The 21,049-nt window shown below is 52.2% G+C and overlaps 1 protein-coding gene across 1 annotated transcript; it reads right to left on the reverse strand.

The window, feature by feature from the left end:
• Nucleotides 1–1,585: 1,585 nt before the first annotated feature.
• On the reverse strand, nt 1,586–20,433 carry POU2F3 (POU class 2 homeobox 3). Its single transcript, XM_029076103.2, has 10 exons — nt 20,302–20,433; nt 19,989–20,091; nt 15,450–15,532; nt 12,151–12,333; nt 10,067–10,208; nt 9,020–9,156; nt 8,001–8,162; nt 6,181–6,247; nt 5,485–5,617; nt 1,586–2,294 (listed from the first exon to the last, which is right to left on the reverse strand). Exons 1-10 carry the CDS (start codon nt 20,431–20,433, stop codon nt 2,255–2,257), a joined length of 1,182 nt encoding a protein of 393 aa, XP_028931936.2. The 3' UTR covers nt 1,586–2,254.
• Between the last annotated feature and the right edge of the window lie 616 nt (nt 20,434–21,049).

Below are 21,049 nucleotides of genomic sequence, written 5' to 3' on the forward strand. Positions count from 1 at the left end.
CGTGTGCAGAGCACATCCGTTCATACGCGTGTACGGGCAGAGAAACAGTGTGACCTAGTGGAAAGAGCACGGACCTGGGAGTCAGAGGACCTGGGTTCTATTATCCCAGATCCACCAACTTGTCTGCTATATGACCTCGGGCAAGTCACTTTACTTCTCTGTGCCTCAGGTCCCTCATCTACAAAATGAGAATTCAATACCTGTTCTCCTTCCTTCTTAGACTGTGAGCCCTATGTGGAACCTGATGATCTCGAATCTACCACAGTGCGTGGCACATAGTAAGCACTTAACAAATACCACAGCTATAATTATTATAATTATTATTATGGGCCGAAAGGAACAGTGATACTCGTTCCATATCCCAGATTCCTGCCACAAGGATTCCCAGGCCCATTCTGCCACCCCACAATTGATTTTTTTTCCTGCCTTAATAAAGAGTCCTCCTTGACTGGGATGGGCCTTCCCCAGGGCTTTGGGACCCAGAAACAGTGCTTCTATGCCCGAGTCCCACTCTCAAGCCATCCTCTCCAAACCCATTCCAGACGTTACCGAGTGTCTTCTCTCTGGGAAAGCCAGAAGGCTATTTCACACTTGGGTATCTTTTTTTACCTTTTCCTTTTTTTTTTGTCTTAAAGAAATTAAAACAATATATAAAAGTCTTCAAAATTCACACCTGAGTTCCATACATTGTTGAAAAACTCCTCACTAAAGAGAGAAGAGCATTAGGGTGATAGTAGGGGCAGGGCTATTTACAGATAGCAGAGAAGCAGCGTGGCATAGTGGATCAAGCATGGGCCCGGGAGTCAGAAGGTCATGGGTTCTAATCCCAGTTCCCGTACTGGTCTGCTGTGTGACTTTGGGTGAGTCCCTTACCTCCTCTGTGCCTCAGCTACCTCATCTGTAAAATGGGGATTGAGACTGTGAGCCTCACGTGGGACAGGGGACTGTGTCCAACCCGGTTTGCTTGTATCCACCCCAGTGCTTAGTAATAATTATAGTATTTGTTAAGCGCTTACTGTGTGCCGGGCACTGTACTAAGCACTGAAAAGCACCTAACACACAGTAAGTGCTTAGAAAATGCCATAATTATCGTTATTACTATTATTAGATAGTCTCACCAGCATAAGTGAGTAGGTGCCAGAGGGAGCCAGATGTGCATTTTGGAATTGGGGGCAGAAAGGAAGCTTGGGGGGTGGGTGGGCTGCAGGGTAGCCATCTAGTCAGAGAGATCTAACTCAGAGGGCTTGCCAGCACCCCTTGGAAGCTCGGGGGTTTGGTCGGAGGTATGGGGTCAGTGAGGATGGCGTCCGGCCCCAACAGCCATAAGGGGAGCGGCAGTTTCGTCCCCCACAACTCCATGGGGCTGATTAATGTCTGTCTCCCCATATAGACTGAAAGCTACTTGTGGACAGGGAACGGGTCTACCAACTCTGTTGTACTGTACTCACCCAAGTACTTAGAACAGTGCTCTGCACACGGTAAGGACTCAATAAATACCATTCATTCATCGATTGGTTGACGATGAACCTGTGTTAGATCGGAAGTCTTCTGTAGCCATGAGAGAAAGAGAGCCAACGAGGCAGAGTGACGGAAATCGAAGGAAAACCTTTTCCGAGGCCACGGGGGAAAGGGTGACATCGAAGCTTGCTCAGTGTCTGTGGGTTGGAGAGAAAGGGACAGGGAGGTTCTGATCGAGGCAGACCAAGCTTTCCCAAGGAGTGGGGCTTAGAAGAAGGGAGAAGAGTGATTCAAACCCCAAACTGCGTCGGGTGGGGTACGCCCAGGGGACTGGACATCAGCTGGATTGGGGAGGGGGAGTGCACCAGTTTCAAATCGAGACACAAGTCTTTGCTGAAATGAATCTGGTGACCTCGGCTCAGTTCAAAGTTCAAATCAGCACCACCACAAGGCGGTCGGGGCAAGACCCTTCTCCGGAAAAACCTTCAAAGGACGTGGCACAGGGAGGGGGAAACGAGGGCCGGGTAGGAGGCGTTAGGAGCCGGAGGGTCGGGGTTGAGGGATGGAAGCTTCCTTCGGCTGGTGATTTCACAGGAGGGGTTGGACTTTTCAAGCTCATTGAGTCAGGCCTTCGTCCATCTTCTTTTGAGTCTCTGAAGGCAAGACCTGGGTGATTCTGGTGACGGCTCCTCAGGACATCCGGGAGAAGGAGGCCCCGTAACCAAGAGGCAAAGCCTCCCGTAGGTGTTTCGACAGGGTGGGGGCCGAGAGGCGGGACTGCAGATTCCTTTAGGCCTTAATGGAGGTAGGTGGGGTGATTCCATCTGTACCAGGATCTGACGAAAACAGAGAAACACAAACAGATGTCAAACTTCCTTTCGGGTGGAACCTAAGAGCATAGCCGTTCCACCACCGGCCGGAGAGAGTAACATAATAATGGCATTCGTTAAGCGCTCACTATATGCCAAACACCGTACCAGGCACTGAAGTAGATACAAGATAATCAGGTCTGGACACAGTCCCTGCCCCACATGGGGCTCACAGTCTTCTCACTCTCCCTTCTGTATCACTCAGACTTGCTCCCTTTATTCATCCCCCACTCCCAGCTCCGCAGCTCTGACGTACGTGTCCCTAATTTATTTATTTATATTAATGTCTGTCTCCCCCTCTAGGCTGTAAGCTTGTTATGGGCAGGGAATGCGTCTGTTGTTTTGGTATTTCGTACTCTCCCAAGCACCTCATACAGTTCTCTGCACACAATAAGCACTCAATAGATACAATAGACTAAGAGGGAGAACAGGTGTTGGATCTCCATTTTAGAGATGAGGAAACTGAGGCCCAGAGAAGTGAAGTGCTGTATATGAGATTACGTGGCTGGCAAGTGGTGGAGCTGGGATTAGAACCCAGATCCTCTGATGCCTCGCCCCATGTTCTTTCCACTGGGCCATACATCCCGCTGCCTTGTTACTCTGCACGCTGCTGGAAGAGACCTTGGGGAGAATTTCTGTGGGACCCACAGTGCAGAGTTCAACTGAATCTGTGTCTCTGGCCCCATGTTCTCCAGATTTTCAAACCACTTGGAGTAGGAGTGATTTCCAACCTAGGATCCCAAAATCCTAGAAATCTTTGCCACCTAGGTGGTGGGGAAAGAACTGATTGAGAAAGTCTCCCTAATCTGCCAAACCCCAGGACCTTTCCCCTCCTTTTTTATTATTATTGTATTTTGTTTGTTTTTAAATAATATTTATTAAGAGCTCACTCTGTGCCAAGCACTATACTAAGCACTGGAGTAGTTATAGGATGCCCCTTCCTATCTCTCCTCCCTTCTCTCTTTCCACCGCCCACCCCGCACGCTCCGCTCCTCTGCCGCCCACCTCCTCACCCTCCCCCGTTCTCGCCCATCCCGCCGTCGACCGCCGGGCCACGTCCTCCCGCGGTCCCGGAATGCCCTCCCTCCTCACCTCCGCCAAACTGATTCTCTTCCCCTCTTCAAAACCCTACTTAAAGCTCTCCTCCTCCAACAGGCCTTCCCAGACTGAGGTCCCCTTTTCCCTCTGCTCCCTCTACCCCCCCTTCACCTCTCTGCAGCTAAACCCTCTTCTCCCCGCTTTCCCTCTGCTCCTCCCCCCTCCCGTCCCATCCCCTCAGCACTGTACTCATCCTCTCAACTGTATATATCATCACCCTATTTATTTTGTTAATGAGATGTACATAACCCTGATTCTATTTATTTGCTATTGTTTTAATGAGATGTTCTTCCCCTCGATTCTATTTATTGCCATTGTTCTCGTCTGTCCGTCTCCCCCGATTAGACCGTAAGCCCGTCAAAGGGCAGGGACTGTCTCTATCTGTTACCGATTTGTACATTCCAAGCTCTTAGTACAGTGCTCTGCACATAGTAAGCGTTCAATAAATACTATTGAATAAATGAATGAATGAATAACCAGGTTGGACATAGTCTCTGTCCCACAGAGGGCTCACAGTCAATCCCCATTTTACCGGTGAGGTAACTGAAACACAGAGAAATTAAATGACTTGCCCAAAGTTGTTTTTTTTAAGCAGTTACTAAGTACCTGCAGTGTTTGCATAGATACAAGCTAATCAGGTTGGACACAGTCCATGTCCCTCGTGGGGCTCACACTCTTAATCCCCATTTAACCATTGCAGTAACTGAGGCTCAGAGAAGTTAAGTGACTTGCCCGAGGTCAAGGTCAACCTGGCAGAGCCAGGTTTAGAACCAAGATCCTCTGACTACCAGGCCCGTGCTCTTTCCACTAGGTTACACTGCTCCTCCAGTCCTCCTGGTTCATCCATAAAATCCCTAATTATGTCCACCCAACAGCCACTCCAAACACTGATGTTTTTAGCCTCAGGACTCATGTACTTGGGCAGATTTATTTTTAGTGGTATTAGTAATAGCAGCGTGGCTCAGTGGAAAGAGCCTGGGCTTTGGAGTCTGAGGTCATGAGTTCAAATCCCAGCTCTGCCACTTGTCAGCTGTGTGACTGTGGGCAAGTCACTTAACTTCTCTGTGCCTCAGTTCCCTCATCTGTAAAATGGGGATGAAGACTGTGAGCAACACGTGGGACAACCTGATTCCCCTGTGTCCACCCCAGTGCTTAGAACAGTGTTCTGCACATAGTAAGTGCTTAACAAATACCAACATTATTATTATTATTAAATGACAGATTGTAGACAGTTGCAGGCAGGGACCGCACCGACAAACTCTATTATAGGTACTTTCCCAAGCATTTAGAACAGTGCTCTTCATCGAGTAAGTGGTCAATAAATATCATTGATTGATTGATTTCTGTGCACAGAACAACAAATTTAACATCGGGAAAGAATACATAGGTAAGAATTGAAGCCAGTCCCTGTCCCACACATTCAGGTATTTCTTCCTCATACACCTGAACTACTTGCTCTATCTTCATTCTTTCTCCTGCCCCAAGTTTCGTCTGTCTCCCTCAATAGATTCAAAGCTCACTGAGGCAGGGAATGCCTGTTTTGCTTCCCCAAGTGCTTAGTACAGTACTCTGCACGCAGGTGCTCAAAGAAAAAGAACACTGATGAATTCATTGACTGATTAATTACGTTGATTTTCCGTTTTTCCAGGAAGTGGCACTCCAAATTCTGTGTCATCCTTGGGTCCTCTCTTCAGGACTAATTCTAAATGAGCTCGGGGAAGCATAGAGTTTCTGACTTGCAGTGAACTGCTCCCTGCAGACCAGCGGGTGACCTGTCCCTTCCCCACAGGAACATTGGGCAATTCCCAGGTGGTGAACGGGGATGGATCTCCACCCGTGGCTGGAACCTCTGTCCTTTAGCTTCGGCATTTGCCTTTGTTCCTTGGCTCTAAATTTTTCTCCGTGGGCTTGGATCAACCCTGTCCACCCTGCTGTGACCAAAGACATCTCTCCCCATAGTCCCTCCAGAACCGGCTTCCCCAGCTCTCCCAGAGTCAGCCTGGCCTCTCCTTGCCTCGATCCCCCCAGATATCCTTCCTGACCGGCTCCCCCACCTTACCCAGAGGAGTTAAAACTGGAGGAACTGACTGCTACTTTGGAGTTATTCTGGGACGCACTGGGATTACTGGCATGGAGTCCAGAGCAGGGAGACGAGGGTCTGCTGTCGTTCCCCGGGGAACAGGATGATGTGACTACAGATGAGGAGAGAAGAGACCAAGGATGAAATCCTCCTGGTCAAGCCTGAGACCCTCCTCCCCACATCCCCCCATCTCCCCTCACCTTTCCCCAGCTCCAACTCTTCAGTTCAGGCCCATAGTCATCTCTCCCTTCAATTGGGACCCACACCCACCCGCCCACCCACCTCCCACCCCTTTCATGCCCGCGCTCTGTCCCCGGGGGGCTTCCTGGGAAGGGGCCCTCCACCCTCCAGGCCCCAGGGAGCGGCTGAGCGGGTTCTTCCAGCCCGAGATGTGCCAACGCGCTTCGAAGACCGGTGCCAGATTCATCCCACTCGAGGGCCACGCCCGGCCCTGGCTGGGCTCTACCGGTGCCAGGCCCACCCCCCGCCCAAGCCGGAGGTGGGGCAGGAAGAGTGCCGAGGCACAGAGGAGAAGGGAGAAAAGGGGTGGAAGGGGAAAGAACTCTCAGTGGGCGGTTGGGGGGGGGGGGATGGGGGATCAGGACCCAGCTGGTATTGACCAGAGAGAAGAGAGAGAAGTTTAAACTGGGGCCTGGAAAGCCCCATGGTGCTCACCTGCTCCGGGCACTGTGCTGTGGACAGGCAAGGCCGACAGGGGGCCCAGGGACCCTGAGGTAGAGACCTGAAAGGCAACGGGCAGCCCTGAACATCCTCATTCCACATGGCTGTGGGCCCCGTGCCTCCCGCCCCTGCTCCCTGTCCCTCCCCAGCTCCGGGCACATATTCTCTGGCCCTGCCAGAAAGAGCCTCGATGCCGGTCCCGTGACCCGCCTGGTCAAGGAGCAACCTCTTAACCAACAAGACTCCCTGGAGGGCTGACTTTGGCCGTGTCCGCCACCTCAAGACACCACCCCTGTACTGAGGTGATGACAGAAGCTGGATTGGACGGTGCCCGGGCTCGCAGATAGCTCTCTCCTGGGAGCTGGCACGGTGGCCCAAACCAGAGGGAGAGCAGCCGCCAACAACCCGTCTCAGCAAAGACACGTGGGCGAATGCCAGCCCTGCCCATGGGCACGTCTCCTCCCCTGTTGTCTCGTCACCCCCGGATGTGCTGAAGACAGACTCTCGTATTCCTTCTGAGTTAATGCTCCCTGGGGATGGGGGAGAGGAGATCACCTGTTCTCAGGGGGCACTCACTGCCTCCGCAACCTAGCCCCTGGTTCTGCCTGGATCCGGGCTTCGAAGGCCTCGCCCCAGCGGAAGGCAGTTTGGATCCATTTCCTGATTGGGACTCATCAGCTGGCCAGGCTGGGAGTACGAGAAGGGAGTGGGTGGACACGTTGGGCCAGGCAGAAGTCATCCTTGGCCTCCCTGTTTCGCCCCTCTCCAACCCGTCTGCTTCCCCGGGCTCCCAGGCTGCATTTCCCAGCATCCCCCACCTCCTCCCCACGTCACAGCTGGTTCGACTCATGGGACCGTGCTCACGGCGGATCAGAAGGCTGGGGCCTGCCCCTGCAGATGGAAGAAGGTTTTTCTGCCTGAAAAGAAAATCACCTCTGATTCCCAAATGGCAAAGCTGCTTTTCTGGCCTTAAAGAAAACAGTGGGCAGACCAGGCCACATAGGGAAACTGAGGCTGCCTGACTGGGGTCGCTCTGACTGTCAAACCACTTCCTTAATCCCGGTTTCCATTTAGAAATGTCTGACCTGGCACTTAGAAGGAGTTTACCCTGTTGTGAAAGGGGTGGCAGGGCAAACAAAGGACTGCTGTCCATCAGATTTCTTAAGAGGCCACTGCAGAGGCCTGAAGGCAGAAACTTCCAAGGAAACAAAAGGAAACCTTTCTGCACCCGGCAGGGGGTGAGCTTATGGAATCTGTTCTCAGAGGAAGCTGGGGAGGCAGAAATATCAGCAGGTTCTGGAAGGGTTTGGATAGAATTGGACAGGTGGTCCCTGCTGGGTTGCTAGAGGGAAAGTTAGGGATGGAGAGAGGAGAGGTCAGGTGGATTGGATGTTCTATGCTGATTAAACTGGGAGAGAATAGGGATGGAAAAGGGAAAATCAGGGTCCGTGCTGGGTCACTGTGGGGAGAGTCAGGGATGGAGATGGGAGAGTCAGGGGTGTTGGATGTTCTTTGCTGGGTCAATGGGAAGAGAGCAGGGATGGAAAGGGGAGATTCAGGGGAGTTGGATGGTCCACCTCAAACCGTGAGATCGGATGTCCAGGATGTCCTTGTGTCTCCGTCGGCGACAGAATCCTGGCCCAAATGGGCCAATCAAGTAGTTGACCCAGGATGAAATGCATTCCTATGCAGCTGCTACATTCCACCCTAGAAAAAGCTGCCCAGCTCCTTCCCCTAGAAATGCAGGCCCATGTGGTGGAGATCCCATCCTCTTGCCTGGTGCTCTCCAGGCTCCTGGCCCAGAGGCCACTCACCAGCCGCGAGCTGTAGACAGGCGATTTCATAGGCGGGGCGAGGGGGCAGTTGATCCTCTTCTCCTTCTGCCGCCGGTTGCAGAACCAAACGCGCACCACCTCCTTCTCCATGGACAGCTGCTCTGCGATCATGGTGATCTCCTCAGAGCTCGGCTTGGGGTTCTGCAGTGTTGGGGAGGAGCAATGATCAGTCAATCCAGGGGGAACTCCAGTCAACCGGTGGGACCCTGTTCTCTGGCCAGTGGGAGCCGGCAGTGGGAAAGAGGCAGGGCTAGGCCAAGGGGGCGGTGGGGCTGGCTGGATATCTGGTTGTAGAAGGGACGGTCTGGGGTGGATGCTTCATATTTAGGTATGGAGGATTTGACGGTGAATCAGGGCAATGGCAAGCCCATGATGGAGGAGGCTAAGAAATACAGTCCTGCCCCAGACCCAGGACCCCCGACCCCAGAACACCCAGACGCAGGACCCCAGTCCCATCTCAGCCCAGCTGGACTGGAGAATGAGAGCAGTGGAGGGGCTTCCTGGACCCTCCTCTCCTGGGACACGTGATTCTGTGGTGCTTGAACACAATAATAATAATAGCTATGGTATTTGTTAAGTGCTTACTATGTTCAAGGGACTGTACTAAGCGCCGGGATGGATACAACAAATCGGGTTGGACACGGTCCCCGTCCTACATGGGGCTTAACCCCCATTTTACGATGAGGTAAATGAATACAGAGAAGTGAAGTGACTTGCGCAAGGTCTCCCAGCAAACAAGTGGCAGGGTGGGGATCAGAACCCAGGACCTTTTGACTCCCAGGCCTATGCTCTATCCACAAGGCCACAGTGTTTCTGGGCATCTCAGTGCATTCAGCCTGCGTACTGAGCTGAGCTCTATCTGTAAGGAGCCTCTGCCTCTGCTTCTGGGGAGGAGTCCAGTCCCCTCAGACCAACATAGCTGGGGAGGTGAAGGGAAGGTATGTGTGCGTATATTGAGGAGGGGGGCAACTGGCTGGTTGGACTGTTGGACTGTTCACCTCTTGAAATCTCTTCTCCAAGGTCAATCGGATGTTGGTCTCAATGCTGGTCCGCTTCTTTCTCTTCCGTCCGAACACCTCGCTCAGGGAGGGGTAAGCGTTGGGGGTGTTCACGGCTGAGTCCGAAGGAGAGGATTCTGCAGGAGAGGAGTAGGGGAAAGCCAAAGCTCAGAGCTGCAGCCACGAGGCTAATTGGGTCCTCAATGGACTGAACTCGGCCTACAGCTCCTGGTAGCCCAGTGTAGTGAATAATAATAATAATAATGATGGTATTTGATAAGCACTTACTATGTCCTAGGCACTATACTAAGCACTGGGGTAGATAGAAGGTAATTGGGATGGACATAGTCCCTGCCCCACACTGGGCTCACAGTCTTAATCTCCATTTGCAGACGAGGTAACTCAGGCATAGAGAAGTGAAGTGACTCACCCAAGAGCACACAGCAGACAAGTGGTGGAGTCAGGATTAGAACCTAGGTCCTTCTGACTCCCAGGCCCGTGTTCTATTAGGCCAAGCTGCTTTTCTACAGTCCCAGACTGTTGCCAGGGCAGAAGTTGGGTAGAACCGATTCCAGCGGGGCTCAGCCCACCTTCCTTCCTCCCAGCCCAGGCCAACGATGGCCCCTGCCTCTCTGAAGCAAAAGCTGCTTGGTAACCATCTTTGAGCACATCCCTGGATATGACTGCTCAACCCTTCCAGGTTTAGCCTGCTGGCCCGGAGACACGACACGGACAGCAGGAAGGGCGAATGAGAGGACCTAATGACAGTCGATTACCCTGAATTAGTTGGAGACTTTGACCCTTTCTATGTAAATTTATGCACATCATATGTAAACCACCCCAGGGAGTCCTAGCCATTTATTGAGCAGAAAGACAAAACTGGTGCCAGGTGAGGCCTTCTCCTCTGCCCAACCCATTCCTCTAACCCTCGCCCACCACATACTCTCGAACTCGTCTTCGCAAGCTGCTCCAGATTCTCCTCAGATACTGAGCTTCTTCTCGGCTCCTGGAGCCTCCCTCCCCTCTCGCCCCACCCCGCACACCCACCTGCATCGCTCAGCCACTTTTCCAGCAAGGGCTTCAGCTTGCACATGTTCTTGAAGCTCAGGTTGAGGGCTTCAAAGCGCGAGATGGTGGTTTGGCTGAAGTCGTTGCCGTACAGCTTGCCCATGGCCAGCCCCACGTCCCCCTGCCAAGTCGGTCGGAGAGAAAATCATGAGAGCCTCCCCCTAGGGTCCCTCGCCTCTCCTGGCATCCTGTTTCTCCCCACAACCCTCCTGGATTCACTCCGCTCCCTCCCTCCCCCATCAATCGAGTCCCACTGCCCCGGCAGCCTCAGCACGGTGGCTCCACAGAACCTTGGGAAGACCAGAGGGCTGCTGTTGTAGTGGATATTTTGGCCGCAGTTATGACCGTGGACTCTGAGCTGAGAGGGGCCGGAAATTCTGCTCCTCTAACCACAGTGCCCTACTGAGCTTTAGATACTGCCTTAGTATTTTGCATCACCTCTCCTTATGTGTCTGTCTCCAGTCCCCTCTCCCTCTTTTTATTTTAAGATTGTGAGGCCCCTAAGGGCCAGGGACTTTGTCTGATTCCTACCTGTGCGTTCTTTCGCAACACTTCCTACAGTGCCCGGCAGACAATAAGCGCATAATCAATATTACTATTACTACTATTATTCTCTCTGCAGTGGAGGAGATAGCAGATTTGATGCTGTCTCTCCCTGCTCTGAAACTGTCCCCATCCACTCCCTTTCTCCACTTACAGCTTCACTTGGTTATTATTACTGTTACTGTCATTATTAGTATTATTATTATTAATAGCGTGGCTCAGTGGAAAGAGCTTGGGCTTCGGAGTCAGAGGTCATGGGTTCGACTCCCGGCTCTGCCACTTGTCAGCTGGGTGACTGTGGGCAAGCCACTTAACTTCTCTGTGCCTCAGTTACCTCATCTGTAAAATGGGGATTAACTGTGAGCCTGACATGGGACAACCTGATGACCCTGTATCTCCCCCAGCGCTTAGAACAGTGCTCTGCACATAGTAAGCGCTTAACAAATATCAACATTATTATTATAAAATTATGGTATTTTTTAAGCGCTTACTATGTGCCAAGCACTGTGTTAAGCACTGGAGTGGATATGGCCAATTGGGATGGACACAGTCCCTGTCCCACATGGGGCTCACAGTCTTAATCGCTATTTTACAGATGAGGTAACTGAGGCCTAGAGAAGTTAAATGACTTGCCCAAGGTCACCCCGCAGACAAGTGGTGGAGCCGTGATTAGAATGGAGGTGTTTCTGACTCCCAGGCCAGTGTTCTATCTTCTAGGCCATGCTGCTTCTCTTGGTCATGTTGTTTTTCAATCTAAGAGTCAGGGAGAGCAGGGACCTTGTTCCCATTTCATTGATAAGGAAACAGGCACAGAACGAGTTTAAGTGACTCGTTAAAGGCCACACAGCAGGCCAGGGGCAGAGTTGGGGTTTGAACCTGGGTCTCCTGATTCCAAATCCCAAACTCTTCCCACTGGACCATGCTGTCGAATCCAGAGACTGCTCAGTTCCAGCGAGCCCCGCCATTTCCTTCCTGGCAGAAAAATCCGGGTTTGGGGGTCTTTTAAATGGTTATTTGTTAAGTGCTTTTTTCATGGTATTTGTTAAGTGCTTACCATGTGCCAGGCACTGGACTAAGCCCTAGGGCAGATATAAAATAATCGGATTGGACGTAGTCCCTCTTCTGCAAAGCGCTCACAGTCTTAATCCCCATATTACAGATGAGGTAACTGAGGTACAGAGAAGTTACATGACTTGCCCAAGGTCACACAGCAGACAAGTGGCAGAACCAGAATTAGAACCCAGGTTCTCTGACTCCCAGGCCCGGACTCTTCACTGGATCACAATGGTTCTGGAAAAATGAACCACTTGTCTTAGTTTTGTCCAACATCAAGAACCACATTTAACTGGTACATCAGGAACCTGCTTCCTGATTTCCTGATCACTTTCAAATTACTTCCTCCCTCGCCACCTTCTCCGAAGCCCATCCGCCCCCCACATACACACACACACATGATACCGGCTCGAGCCCCACCCACTCCTCTCTCTCTCTCCCTCTCTCCCTCCCCTTCCCTTCCCCACCTGAGTGAAACCCAGCTTGATCCGCCTCTGTTTGAACGTCTTGGCGAACTTCTCCAGCTCCTCCAGGTCGCTGGGCTCATCTGCCCCTACGGAGCTGGGCATGTGTTTGGGGCCCTGCAGGTGCTGCGAGACTTCCAGGTGGGGGTCTAAAGATGAGCCTGGCAGCCCGGGGCGTCCCACGGCCTGAAGGGAAAAGAAAACAACAACTCCCAGATCTCTAGCCACTCCTGCTGCTTCGGGATTGCGCAGCCTGTGAGGCCCACGCGTGCCCCATCTCCCTCAGAAGTGGCCACATTTCCGGGAGGACACAGTTCAGGCATTGGCTGGATCTCACAAGATATGGAACCACATGGGTTCAGTGACCAGTCTCTCCCACGCCGGGGTAATAAGCAGAGGGACCAGAGAGGGGAGATTAGGACCATATCTGCAGAAATCACTAGTGAATTGAAGCGTTGTCTCAGTTTACCCCTCAATCAACCGATTAGTGGTATTTATTGAGCACTTACTCTGTGCAGAGTACTGCACTTAGATTCGCAGCCTTTATTCACCCCCTCCCAACCCCATAGTACTTATGTCCATATCCAGAATTTATTTATTTATATTAATGTCTGTCTCCACCTTTAGACTGTAAACTCACTGTGGGCAGGGAATGTGACAACCAACTCGGTTATGTTATACTCTCCCAAATGCTTAGTAGAGTGCTCCGCACAGAATAAGCACTCGATAAATACCACTGATTTTAACTGAGTGATCGTGCTGCATGTTTAAGACAGCTTGGCAGTTTGCCAAAAACCAAAGGAGGTCAGAGAACGGGGCTGGATTTCTTCCTGTTTTTTTTTACTCTGCTGAGTAGAGTGGGAATAAGCCGGGGCAGAGGTCAACAAGATCCCCCCACAACAAGTCAAAACTCCCTTACCCTGAAAGGTTTATCCCTCTTTGGTTGGCTCTCCAGTGCTCCCCAACCCCATTAAAATGATTTATTTTGTACCTACTAAAAGCAGCCGATGAGGACAGTTAATCAATCAGTGGTACTTATTGAGTGCTTACTTTGTACAGAGCACTGTACTGAGATCTTGGGAAAGTACAGTACAATTGAATTGGTAGACACGATCCCTTGCCAACAAGAAACTTACAGTTTAGAGATACAGTCTAGTTTAGTCCCAACACCTTTCTGGATGGAGCCAGTTTGTGTCAGGGATTTATTGTCTCAATTATACATTATAGGAATGAAAACGAATACCTCTGGTCCCTCTATCAACCAGGCTTCCTCCGCAGGAAGCCCAACCTTTCCAAGGGGTTGTGGCTTCTCTAACCTCCTGGTTACAGCTCAGATTGAGTCTCGGGGTCCCTCGGCTCTGTTTTTGTCTATGGGGATGACCACTGGAATTTCCTACCCCTCAGGCCGTTAGCCAGGGACTGTGGTCCTGATTCCCTCTCAGAGCTGGTTCACGCGGCTGGATGGGAAACAATTGGGAGTCAGAGGAGCCGGTCACTCAGGCTGGCTCTGTCCATGGCCAGAAATTCACTTTTGGGCCACTGGATTTACTGAGGGGTTACCTCCCTCATTAGCCTTGGTGGCTTGCTCCTGAAAGAAACTTCACCGGGGTGCTCAAACAGCCCTGGGTGTTGGTTGGGATGGGGACTGGGAAGCCATGAGCTCATCTGGATCAACACCCACAAAATAGACTATAAACTCCCTGTAGGCAGGGATCATGTCTATCGATTCCATTTTTTTCCAGTTGTATTTATTGCACGATTACTTGTATGCAGAGCACTGGACAAAGTTGTACTGTACTTTTCTGGGTGCCTAATACAGCACTTTGCACACATTAAATGCTAAGTACCAATGACTGACTGATTGGCTTCCTCAGGACCAGTGGGGATTTGGGTCAACTATAGGAGGGTGCTGGTGGGATCTTTGCCTCTCTGGGGTATTCAGAAACAAAAGAGATCCCTGTAGGCTCAAGTGAGGTTCTGTTTGGAGGCAGAGGGGTGATCGGAATGACCTCTCAAAAGATCTCCCAGCCTGGAGATTCTAGGAGCCCATCAGAGTGCTCCCCAAATTTCAACCCCCATAGCCCCACCTGGCACTGACCACCAGGGAGCCCTGTCCCCCATTCCCAGATATTCCTGGCCTCCATCCTCCCTAGCCAGTCTCAGCTTTGGGGGGAGCCTGAAGGAGCAGGGAAGACTCATTTCACCCTTTCAATCAATCAGTGGTATGTATTAAGCGCTTACTGTGGACAGAGCACTGTACTAAGCGGTGGGAGAGTACAAGGATCATCCTGTCCATTTGTCCAGGTGCAGACTGGCCCCGAGGGGGTTCTCTGGTCTGACCGTCCCACTCACGTGCATAAAAGTATCTTCTTACTGGGACAGGAAGGGGGTCTGGAGGCCCAGGTTATTTTAGGAGAAGTCCACTGATGGTCTCTCAGCTCACCCTCTACATGGCCAAGCGACAGGCTTAGATGACCAGGCCAGCCTGGCCTACAGCTCTGGGGCTCAGTTTGGATCAGTTCCAGACGTTCCCCTGGTGGTAGGTGGGCTAAGTGGATTAAGTTTGTTGTGGGCAGGGAATGTGTCTGTTATATTATTACAGTGCATTATCCCAAGCACTTAGTACAGTGCTCTGCACGAAGTAAGCGCTCAATAAATACGACTGACTGATCAGATCAGGGGAAAACTCTCGGCTGGTAGTCGGGTCTCCTGGTACCCTGGCCGGACTCCACACCCCCCCGATTGGCTCCTCCAATGCCAATCTTCTCACTTTGCCTCTATCTCGCCTATCTCGCCTATCCCGACCCCTCGCCCACATCCTGCCTCTGGCCTGGAGCAGCCTCCCTCCTCACATCCAAGACATTTCTTTCCCACCTTCAATGCCTTATTGAGGGCGCATCTCCTCCAAAACGCCTTCCCGACTAAGCCCCTCCTTGCCTCTTCTCCCACTCCCTTCTGCGTCGCCCTGACTTGCTCCCTTTGTTCTTCCCCCGTCCCAGCCCCACAGCACTTATGTACATATCTATAGTTTATTTATTTGTATTAATGTCTGTCTCCCCGCCATCTAGACTGTAAGGTCGTTGTGGGCAGGGAATGTGTCTGTTTATTGTCGTATTGTACTCTCCCAAGAGCTTAGTACAGTGCTCTGCACACAGTAAGCATCCAGTGACTGAATGAATGAATCAGGACAAAATCATTTCCCCTGTCTCTACCTCAGTTTCCCCTCCACCCTTGCTGCTCCCCTTCTCCCCGATGGGATGGCCCTCGCACTCCTTGCAGGAAGGAGGAGGGTTGTCGTTTACCTGGGATCCCAGGCCAGGCCCAGTCTGCGGAAGGAGGAGGCTGCTTGGCTGCTGAGGAAAGGAGAGGAGATTGGGCTGGAGACCTGAGAGGAGAGAAAGAAAAAGAAGCTGAAATCTTCCCTGGGGTCGGGGACAACCAATCAATCGGTCAGTGGTATTTATCGGGATTTTACTGCTTGCAGAGAACTGGACTAAACACTTGAGAGAATACAGTGCAACAGAGTTAATAGACCTATTACCTGCCCATAAAGAGTTTATAATCTAGAGTGGGAGATAATAATGATGATAATAATAATAATGATATTTGTTAGGTGCTTACTGTGTGTCAGGCACTGTACTAAGCACTAAGGGGATACAAGGAAATCGGGTTGGACACAGTCCCTGACCCACACTGGGTTCAGTCTTAATCCCCATTTTATTAATAATAATAATTGTATTTGTTAAGTGCTTACTATGTGCCAGGCACTGTACTGAGCACTGGGGTGGATAAAAGCAAACCGAGTTGGAGATGAGGTAACTGAGGCTCAGAGAAGTGAAGGTGATGTGACCAAGGTCACACAGCAGGCAAGTGCTGGAGCTGGGATTAAACAAAACCTCCTCACTATTGGCTTCAAAGCTCTCCATCACCTTGCCCTTTCTTACTTCACCTCCTTTCTCTCCTTCTACATCCCAGCCTGTACACTCCGCTCCTCTGGTGCTAACCTTCTCACTGGGCCTCCATCTCGCCTGTCCCGCCGTCGACCCCCGGCCACGGCCTACCTCCGGCCTGGAACGCCCTCCCTCCTCAAATCCTCCAGATAATCCCTCTTCCCCCATTCAAAGCCCAGTGAAGGCTCACCTCTTCCAAGAGGCCTTCCCAGACTATGTCCCCCTTTCCTCAGCTCCCCCTCCGTTCCATTTCACCTTGAGTGGCTCCCTCTGCTCTCCCCCACACCCCATAGCACTTATGTAAATATATATGTATATATCTATAATTCTGTTTATTTATATTGATGCCCGTTTACTTGTTTTGATGTCTGTCTCACCCCTTCTAGACTGTAAGCCTGGTGTGGGCAGGGATTGTCTCTAATGCTGAATTGTACTTTCCAACCGCATGGCTCAGAGGAAAGAGCCTGGTCTTGGGAGTCAGAGGTCATGGGTTCTAATCCCGCTCCGCCACTTGCCAGCTGTGTGACTTTAGGCAAATCACTTAACTTCTCTGTGCCTCAGTTACCTCATTTGTAAAATGGGGATTAAAACTGTGAGCCCCACGTGGGACAACCGGATCACCTTCTATCCCCCCAGCGCTTAGAACAGTGCTTTGCACATAGTAAGCGCTTGACAACTACCAACATTTATTTATTTTTATTTATGATGCTGTGCACGCAGTAAACGCTCAATAAATATGATTGAATCAGTGGATGAATGATTAGAATCTATGTCCTCTGGCTCCCAGGTCCATGCTCTATCCACGAGGCCATGCTGCTTCTCCTTGTGGATATAAGTTCCTTGTGGGCAGGGAACTTCTCTACCAATGCTATTATTTTGTACTCTCCCAAATGCTTAGTACAGTGCTCTGCATATGGTAAACTCTTAATAAATACTACTGAACGACTGATACGGCTATGTACATAAATGCTGCGGAGCGGAAGGTGGGGTGAATATCAAGTGCTTTAAGGGAACAAATCTAATGGCAAGGGAGATGCAAAAGGGAGAGGGAGAAGGGGAAATGAGGGCTTAGTCGGAGAAGGCCTCTTGGAGGACATGTGATCTTAAGCAGCGTGGCTTAGTGGATAGAGCACAGATCTGGGAGTCAGAAAGTTCTGGGTTCTAATCCTAGCTCTACCGCACGTCTGCCGTGTGACCTTGAGTAAGTCACTTAACCTCTCATTGCCTCAGTTATCTCATGTGTAAAATGGGATAGCAGCGTAAGCCCCATGTGGGACAGGGACTGTGTCCGACCTGATTAACTTCTATCTACCCCAGTGCTTAGAAAATGCTCGGCACATAGTGAGCGCTTAACAAATACTATTATTATTATTATTATTATTATTAAGACTTTGGAGGTGGCGATCCACATCCCCCGCAACCCCCGGCCCCAGGGTGGAAGCCAGTACCCAGTTGCGCCCGTGTTCGGCCCCCCACTGCCAGGGGAAGCCATCCCCGGGCGGTAGTGAATCAGACAGCGGGACAAACAGCCTAATCTGATGGGAGCGGCAGTGACCTAACCAGTCCTCCCTCTCTCCTGGGTGGCCGTGGGGTGAGGGAGGGTCAAGTTCATCTGCTCAGGAAGGTGTAAACAAGGCCGGAATCAGATAAGCCCCTGGGAAGAAACCAGAAGAGAGGAGGTGACTCCCAAGAACCAAAACTTGGGCCTCGGCTCTGGAATGCCCACTTCTCCCGCCAAGGAAGTGCGCGATGGGCTGCGGAGATTCCGGGGGAGACTTGCAGTTTCTGCAACTGGAACAAGAAACTTGGAGAGAAGAGCTATGGGTTATAAGATGGGAAGTCCTTCCAACTCCCAGTAATCCTGCTGGGCGGCAGGGTGGGAGGGGGATTCTGGGTCTGGGATCTTCCTGTTTCCTCCAGGGAGTTTCCCGTGAAGCTGGTGACCGGGTTGCGTCACGTTGCCGAGATTTCCCGCGGCCGGCCGCCCTTTAGACCAAACTGGATCCGAACCAGTCACCTCGAGGGCTCCCTCCCTCACCACACCACGGCACCGTGTGATCCGTCGCTCTGGCCCGGAGAAGGCCGGGGGCTTCGGCTGATGTCGGGAGTGTTTGTGCGGTCAAACTCTTTGGCCTGGGTGAGCCTCACCTGAGTCCAACCTGGACCTGAGGGTAGGATTGAGACTGATCCCCTAGGCTCGTCTCCCTCCCCTGGCTGGCGGGGAAATGTAGGGGGCTTGGTTGTGCAAACACCAAGGTCCTTCGGGGGCTGGGATCAGTCCTCCCAGGATCATTTATTCATTCAATCATATTTATCGAGCGCTTTCTATGTGCAGAGCACGGTACTAAACGCTTGGGAGAGTACGATGTAACGATGACCCATATGACTCAAGAAAACCTGACTTGGTCACAGCCATGTTGGATGACTATATTAATTAGTGATTTTATTGTACTTCTTAAAGGCCTACTGGGTGCCAAGCATTGTTCTGAGCACTGGGGTAGCTACAAGTAAATCAGGCCGGACACAGTCCCTTACCCCACCTGGGGCTCACAGTCAAAGAAGGAGAGATTAGGATTTAACCCTCATTTTACAGAAGAGGTAACTGTGGCACAGAGGAAGTGAAATGACTTGCCCCAGGTCACACAGCAGGTACGTCCCCTGACTCCCAGCCCGTGATCTTTTCGCTAGGCCACGCTGCTTCTCAAGTGCCCATGACCGAGCGGCGTGGTTCGGCGGAAAAGAGCCCGGGCTTCGGAGTCAGAGGTCATGAGTTCGACTCCCGGCTCTGCCACTTGTCAGCTGCGTGACTGTGGGCAAGTCACTTCACTTCTCTGTGCCTCAGTTACCTCATCTGTAAAATGGGGATTAACTGTGAGCCTCACGTGGGACCACCTGATGACCCTGTATCTACCCCAGCGCTTAGAACAGTGAATACCAACATTATTAAGTGATTACGGTCCTCACTAGCCCCCACGGGGGAAATGGGAGAATTCCTTTCCCACAGGCACTATGGAGTAGCGCGGCCTATTGGGATCGTTACTTCACGCTAACGACAGGCCAGGTGTCTTGGAAAGACCAAGCTAGTAGTGGGGAGGGGTCTGATCCCGACATGGGGCGGGAAGAAGAGGGAAGAGGGGAGAGCGTACTTTTCTCCTCCCATTCTGTCTTCTTCCATCATCCCACATGGGACTCGCCATCCCTTCCTTCCTCTGGATCTCTCAAAGGCCTGGAGCCCAGGTCGGCTTTGGGGGATTGGGATTCTGGATGACCTCTGGCGATGACCTTCCCTAAAGGGAAGTTCTGAGGCCACGAGATGGCGCCACCACCCTTACCCTCCACCACCCTGGGCGCATCACCCTGGCACGACTCCTTGGCACGTCCTGACCGTCACCCAAAGACGCGTCACCACGGAATTGGGGGTTCCCGGGAACTGGGGTTTGGGGGAATGCCTCTCCCTGGCAGGATGCGGCCAGGGAGTTGAGAGAACGAGGCCGGGTGGGCTGGCCAAAAGTTAGGGGAGGGGGCTGGGGAGGCAGAGAAAAGGGAAATAGTCATAAAAATAATTACGGTACTTGCTAACCGCTTACTACGTGCCAGGCACTGTCTAAGCGCTGGGGTGGATACAAGCAAATGGGGTTGGACACAGTTCCTGTCCCAAGTGGGGCTCACAGTCTCAATCCCCGTTGTACAGGTACAGAGAAGCAAAGCAACTTGCCCAAAGTCACACAGAGGAAAAGTGGCGGAGGCAGGATTAGAACTCACGATCTTCTGACTCCCAGGCCCGAGCTCTGTCTATGCCATGCTGCTTTGTCAAGTCCTGGGGCTCCCTGGAGCTGCTGTCTCCATGATCCCTGAGCCCCGCGCCCAGCTCCCTCCCTCCCTCCCGCTCACCTGGTTGGCCAGACTGTGACTGGGACAGCAGGAACTGGGAGACAGACTGTAGGTGGCCGGGCACCAGGACCAGCTGTTGAAGTGGGTGGAGGGAAGTCATGTCCTGCAAGAAGAATCCCGGGGTCATCCCTCCTTCCGATCCCTCCTTCCAGGGACCGATCCCTCCTTCCAGGCTCCTGCCTCTGCATCCCCCAAGCTTTCCTGCTGAAGTCAGGGACCAGAACCCCTCGTTGGGGGCTTCTGGAGGTCAGGGAGTGATCTCACTGGTCGGATACCCTTTCCCACCCTCTCCTCCGGCACTGGCCCTACTTACCCCGGGCAGTTGGTTCCCCGGCATCATGGCAGGGGCCTGGTTCAGGTGGCAGGAGCGGTGGGGCAAGGGAGACTGGAGGACATCGCCCAGGTCTTCCGTTTTAATCTGCAGGTGAAGGCAGGAAAGTCCCATGAGCCCCAAGAATCCCAGAGCAGGGGGAAATGGAGCTCAGAGGAGACCAGAAACAGCCAGGTTCCACGACCCTACAGAATTCTGCTCACTCCTGTCCCTGGGTGCAGTGCTGGGCAAGGGTGAGACCCCCGACCCGGTTGACTTTCCTCCTCACGAGGGTAGGATGGAGGGCAGGGAGCGGTTGGGGCTTCGTCTCCCCCAGGCGCCATGCCAGATACCCCGCTGGTGCTGCTGTGGACGAGGGCCGGTCTCGGTACCCGGGACTCGTCCTTCTCCCCTCAGCTTTCCAAATGCATTGTAAGAGAAGGTGCCCAAAGGCTGCGGCAGGGGCGGACAGGGTTGGCCGCTGTGCTCAGCTCAACCCTGAGGTCAGTATGACCGCATGGCTCATGCCAAGCTTGCCAGTCCCTGAGCCAGGCCACTGGTGCATGCTGCTAAACTCAATTCCCAGGACCCCTCGGTGCCAGCTCTTGGAGGGGCCCCCGCACCCCTGCCAACGGTCTACCCCCGGGCCATGAGTCTCAGTGGGGCTGAATTTACTTTCCAGGGAAACATCATGGTCTAGTGGAAAGAGTCCAGACCTGGGAGTCAGAGAACCTGGATTCTAATCCTGGTT

This window comes from Ornithorhynchus anatinus, chromosome 11 (genome assembly GCF_004115215.2).
Source record: "Ornithorhynchus anatinus isolate Pmale09 chromosome 11, mOrnAna1.pri.v4, whole genome shotgun sequence".
NCBI classification, from domain to species: Eukaryota; Metazoa; Chordata; class Mammalia; order Monotremata; family Ornithorhynchidae; genus Ornithorhynchus; species Ornithorhynchus anatinus.